At 38.3% G+C, this 6,021-nt stretch overlaps 1 protein-coding gene across 1 annotated transcript in view; it reads right to left on the reverse strand.

The window, feature by feature from the left end:
* PRTG (protogenin) overlaps positions 1-5,685 on the reverse strand; it is a gene marked incomplete at both ends in the record, with an annotated part of 48,773 nt that extends 43,088 nt beyond the window's left edge. The window contains 7 exons of the mRNA XM_009572266.1: positions 10-257; positions 928-1,087; positions 1,699-1,857; positions 3,003-3,140; positions 3,456-3,589; positions 4,592-4,736; positions 5,596-5,685. Of these exons, the coding sequence (XP_009570561.1) occupies positions 10-257; positions 928-1,087; positions 1,699-1,857; positions 3,003-3,140; positions 3,456-3,589; positions 4,592-4,736; positions 5,596-5,685 (1,074 nt within the window). The remainder of the gene's footprint in view (positions 1-9; positions 258-927; positions 1,088-1,698; positions 1,858-3,002; positions 3,141-3,455; positions 3,590-4,591; positions 4,737-5,595) is intronic.
* Between the last annotated feature and the right edge of the window lie 336 nt (positions 5,686-6,021).

A 6,021-nucleotide genomic window follows, 5' to 3' on the forward strand; every position in this document is an offset into this window, starting at 1 on the left:
ACTGCTTACCTTCTGCTTTCATGTAATGAACGGAGTATGCAATCACTTTGTCTGAATTATACAGTGGCCTCTCCCATGCTAGGAGGATCGCTGAGCTTGACATCGTTTCAGCATGGACATTGTAAGGTGCACTGGGTCTGTCTTCTGACATAACTACAGTAAGCCTGGCCCTGGAGAGAATAGATCCCTGGCTATTCTCAGCCATGCACTGATAAATGGCATCGTCTTCAGGAATGATCTGGTTAATCACCAATTTACTGAATCCAAAAGGAAGAAAAAGGGGGGGAAAAAGCTTACATTGTGGATAAACTTAGCTCTACATAATGCAACAACAATTACGTTTGCCTCTGCTTTATGAGTTTAGTATAGTTGACTTGCATGCCACAAACTCTTCTATTAGAAATGGATGTGCCGCTGTGAAACTTAGCAACTTGAAGTGTTCCTCAAAACCTGCCATGTTTATGTTTATGCCTGCAAAGCCAGGCACAGTGAAAACAAACCTGTAAATCTATTTCCCGCCTGCAAAAAGCACAACCTTAGGGTTGTCATTTCTTAACCAACTCTTTAATATGAGCTGCTCACTATACAGAAGTAGTGAAATGGAGCCTCAAACAACTAGCAAGATCCTGGTCTCTGCTACATTACTGTAAATCTAGAGCAACTCTGTGGTGAAATCACTTCAGTTTCCACCCCAGGTAAGGCAGTGATCACAAAAGCTTTGCTGAGGATTTTAGGTATTGACTAATCTGCACTCCTTCTGCCAAGGAAATGTCCATAACTACATTTAATGTCCAATTTAATGTTTACTTGAGTTATATCTTGCTTGGCTGTATTTAGTTACTGCAATTTCATCCTTTGGTAGCACATCATTAGCACAGCTGTCATACAGCAATTGTAATCTTACCTGTTGTACAATTGCAATCTTACCTGTTGTACATTTTTATTCTACCATTGGAGTGTATTCTCCTTCCATTTTTTAACCATGAAATTTTGGGGGCAGGATTTCCTTCTGCCTGACAAGCAAAGCGAGCAGTACCAGCTCTAGGCCTTGTTAAACTTTCCGGCCATTCCACAAATGAAGGTGGAGCTACAGATAAGTAACAAGGGAATAAAAAAAAAAAAAAAAAAAAAAAAAAATCAAGCTCCCACAAATGCAAGGACAGTCAGAACAACACAAACCACACACAAACCTCTCTCCTCAGGCCACTCAAATACAGATATACCCATGCAGAAAGCATGTTCCATGTAAACAAAACACATTTGTTTAAAGATACATACTATCTGCACAGACAGCAACTTTCTACACATTTTTGTTCATGCATTTATAAATACAAACAAATCAAACTCCAGCCTATGACATACTGCTCATGAAGCATACATATATATTACATATTTCTGCTTTGTTACAGGATTCTTTTCTGTGTTGAAAGCCTGTCTTCCCAGAGCAAACATTGCATCTGGGTATCTCCAAGTGCAAATGAACTGCTGGTTTATAACTCAAATGATGAGTATCTGACATTTCTCATCTAAGTCAACAGACAGAAGAAGGCAGCCACAGTTCTGTGATCTGTTTTATCTCTGCAGTCTTCCTACAGACCTTGGTGCGCTGTTTGAGATAAAAATTCAGCCCAGTACATTGCACAGCTCAAGACAGACACAACTTGTTAAAACACACTGTGGAAGTCAAAGCAGGCTCACCCAGCACAGTGAGAGTTGCCATTGCTACCGTGAAGTTTCGTGTGCCTGGGATAGTGGCTCGACAGACATACACGCCTGCATGCTGCACCTTTATGTCAGAGATCATGAGGTTCCCATTTCCAAGGACACGGGTATTGAAGACGTCAATGGACTTATGGTCTATTTGAGAGAGTGGGAGAAGTGTGGTTACAAGGCTGTTCAATGTATGTAAATAACTTACCTAAATAGGGTTGCCTAGGCAGTAATGGCATAGATTAGAGTTTAAAAGTCAAAAGATGCAAAGGGAAATCACAGATGAGCTTTCAGAGGTTTCCATTTTGCATTTGCTTTGCTCTTCACCCAAGTTATCTGACCATTCAGATGGCTGGGTCTTACCACTTGCTAAGCGGTTTATATCTGAAATTCACCATTACAGCTAATGCCATTTTCCCAGTTAGCCTCCCCAATTGTCTTGCACTATGATTCAGTTCATCACTACCAACATCCACATCATCTTTACAAGCAGGGATCATCTATCTCTGTCTGAATTATGCTGGGAATAAAATGAATATATTTGATTACCATACATTTTCTTCTATTTTCACAGCAAATGCTCTCTGACTGTTAGGTAACTTTTTTCTTACTTGTTTGTCTACAAGAGCCACTGAATCAACTAGGAAATATATGTTTATTTCTCCCGCTTTTAGAAATAAAAATGTAGGAAAACTTTTCATGCTTCTACAGGTACAGTCCTGACTTTCACATTTACGTACATGTCAGAATAAACACAGAGGTAGTTTTCATGGAAAAATGTGATGCGCTGATGGATGTTATTATTCTTACTGCATTCCCTCTCTTCTCCTCTTCTAGGCAGACTACTCAGGGTTTGACTATACTTATCCACAGTCCAAATGGCCTATTAACACAAGGTCCAAATCACATTCACAAACTGCTTTTAAGAAGAAGAGGGGAAGAAACATTTACAGCATTGTTTCATAGGATACAACCACTCCAACCTGCCCTAACTCACCATTGATTTTACTCCAAGTCACAGATCCCTGGAGGTCACCACCCTACCTGGCACTTTGCCCACACTGCGCTGGGGAGAAGCGGGGAGTCCAAAGCCTCAGAAAACCCCAGGGCTTCTTCACAGCAGTATGGAAGTATGCAACTAAAAGTGTTTCACTTATCCTACCCTAACCTACTAATCGTTACCTACACTACATGAAGCCTCGGAACAGTAACCTAATTGCTGAAATCCTTTCTTTCCAGTTTCACTTCCTCTCCACAGGCTGAAGGTCATATGCGGTAATTTTAAGACCTACCTAACCGGCTCCATGAGATGATTGGCTTTGGATTCCCTGTGGCTACACACTCCAGTATGACAGTTTGATGAAGGGATGCCGTAATGTTTTGAGGACCAGCTATTATAGACGGCTTGTAAAAAGGCTTCAAATCTGAGGCTTTGGAGGGGAAAAAAATTTTTTTAAAAAAATCAAAGAAAGTGAGAAGAATTAAACAAAAATTCAATTAAATATGAAATAAAACACGACATTTTTTTAAGGATGCTTGAAATTAAATTTACACCAAAGCCTTATTTCAGTAATTGTGGAAACTTACACTGAACAATATTTTAGCCACAAGATACAAGCAAGCAAAATTATTACTTGGGCAGGTGGTTCAGAGGACAGTTACAGCTCTTCAACACATGTAAGTGTTTTTGCTATAATGTAAAAAAGAATATAATTCCATTGAAAAAAATCTCACATGGTGAGTACCTGGAATAACACTCAGCACTGCCTCAGTGCTTTTACGTCTATTGGTTATTGTTGTGGCAACACATCGATAATTCCCAGCATCCTTCTGTTCAACACCATAGATTTGAAGAACTCCTGTAGGTAGAGCAGTTATCCTGTCACAGAAACAAAAAAAGAAAGGTAGATAAATGTTCAGCCAGTGAACACCACCATGGAATTAACTGCTTGATTTACAAGTGACTACACTGCTATTGCTACACTGACCTGGGAACAGCAGGCTGGAGACTCAAAAACATTCTCTATACATGACTCGCCTCCCCTCATTTCTGAACTACAAGCGGGATTCCCTCCAGCATCACAATGAGAGCAGAGGAATTTACTTTCAACAAGCAGATCTTTCTCACCCTCAGAAGCAACCATCCCAATCTTCTTTAGCCAGCTACTACATTCATACTATTCAGGTTGGCTGGTTTTTGGCAGCAATTTCTGATACACTGTCATAACGGGTATACGGTTCCCAGAAACCCACCCATGCTTTCAATTTTTATGTTTCTCTTTTTACCTTCTTTTGCATGCTAGGTATCTTAGACATGTTCAACCAAAGTCACATGTCGAAAAGGATGGAAGTAGGTTCAATGAACAAAATTTGGACAGGGAAGGAATCTAGCAGGGAGCAGGCTGTAAGCTTCAAGTTAATCAATACAAGAGAAGTCCCCCTGCGCAGAATTTCCCTAGCATGAAGTGTTTTAACTCAATTTTCTGTACATATAATTCTTATTGGCCCTCTAAAGAAAAACAGGTTCAGCATCAATTCTTCCTTGAAAGCAATCCCGCTAGTTCAAACCACCCCCACAGCCAAAGTCCGTCTATTCTGTATCCCACAGCAATTCCCATTCCTGCATACAAAATTCTCCAATGACAATTCATAGGTCAATGATTATTATTTAGACAATAGTGGGTGATTCTGCTCTGCACTCATAACACCTATTTCAAATTCATTAACATAACTATTACTAGCTATTTTAATAGTTGACATACTATACACATGGAACCTTTTTTATGTAATGGCATTGCAAGTATTCAGATTTTCTTCTTGTAGCAGGCTCAAAACTACCACAGAAAATAAATGACATTCTAAAATGTGTAACTCTACATACCTGTCCATGACTAAAGGTAAAGTTGTTCGATTCACTTCCCATGTCACAATGGCAGGAGGGTTTGCTGTTATTTTACAGGCAAATCGAGCTACTCCACCTTCTTGGACCTCAGTTGAAAGTGGCTGGACTTCAAATGGAGAAATGGCTAAAAATAAGATAACATTGAATTTAAAGGACTAAAGTGAGGAAAAATTCCTCGCTAAACCAAACTCCAGATCATAGATCAACTTACAAAAATACCCAGAAATACTTCAAATAGTCCTCTTTTCTACATGCAAAGAAAAATAGGTCTAATTACCCTGTCAACTTTGCTCAAGCATGGTTTCATTCATTGAAGGTTTACTTAAAATAACTTTGCTTTAACCTAATTTGGTTAAAAGATGTTTCAATGAAAATGAAAGTGAGATTCTCAAATAGAATTAAGCATACAAATTGACTGGCATGCAGCTAGAAAGCATACCAGTTATTAAGCTACTGAAGTTCATGTCAATTCAACTAGTTTGGGACTGACCCCACTATACTTAAAAAAAAAAATTTGATTGCAGAAGGAAATTTCCAAATTTCCTGACAGTCATATTTTAGTCCTTTAATAATACTCACTTTAGTAAAAGGATTTGGAGAGTTGTACAAGTTCATGTTTGATAAGAAAAAGAAATCAAAACCAAAAAAGATCTCAAAATAAGTTTAATCATGTAAGAACACTTTCACTCCAACAGTCTGAGTGGTCACTGAGCAGACGTCGAATGCACAGAGCATCAATATAATTTCAAGCATTTACAACTTAAGGAGTTGACAAAATCAAGCAAATTGAAGTGGCAGATCAATAAATACCTTCCAGCTAGCAGACACCTAAGAAATTGATCAGTAGTTGGATTTCTTTGCTCAGAAAATAAAAGCCAAAGGGAAAGGAATACAAAACCCTCTAAGTAATTGCTCTATTTAGTGCGACTTACAACATAATTAACAGAAAAAACAACTCTTCAGAGGCAACTCCTTTTGCATACCTCGCAATACAAATAATTCCACACACACTTCCACATCCTGTAACTGCACAGGGAACAATCTCTGCATAAACTCAATGGTACTAATTTGTTCTTAAAAAAAAAAAAAAAAAAAATCAGAATTCAAATAAATTTCTACTCTTATATAAATTATACAGAAACATGATCTCAATACATAAACCAATATTAGTAAGTTACCCATCTCTTAACCTTAAAGTTTTGTGTTGAAAGAATTCCTCTATTTTACTTGTTTATTAATTGAAATGGCTTTTCATCCTATTTACTCTAACTTGTTCTCAGTAATACCCTTCTGCGTAGAGGACACGTACAGTACTGATGCACACCAAGCATTCTAACGAATGCTCGCCACCTCCCATCCTTTTAATACTAATGCATAGCATCAATAGATTAATATTGGAGGGTGAAGGA

This window comes from Fulmarus glacialis, unplaced genomic scaffold, assembly GCF_000690835.1.
Source record: "Fulmarus glacialis isolate BGI_N327 unplaced genomic scaffold, ASM69083v1 scaffold40082, whole genome shotgun sequence".
In the NCBI taxonomy this organism is placed as follows: domain Eukaryota; kingdom Metazoa; phylum Chordata; class Aves; order Procellariiformes; family Procellariidae; genus Fulmarus; species Fulmarus glacialis.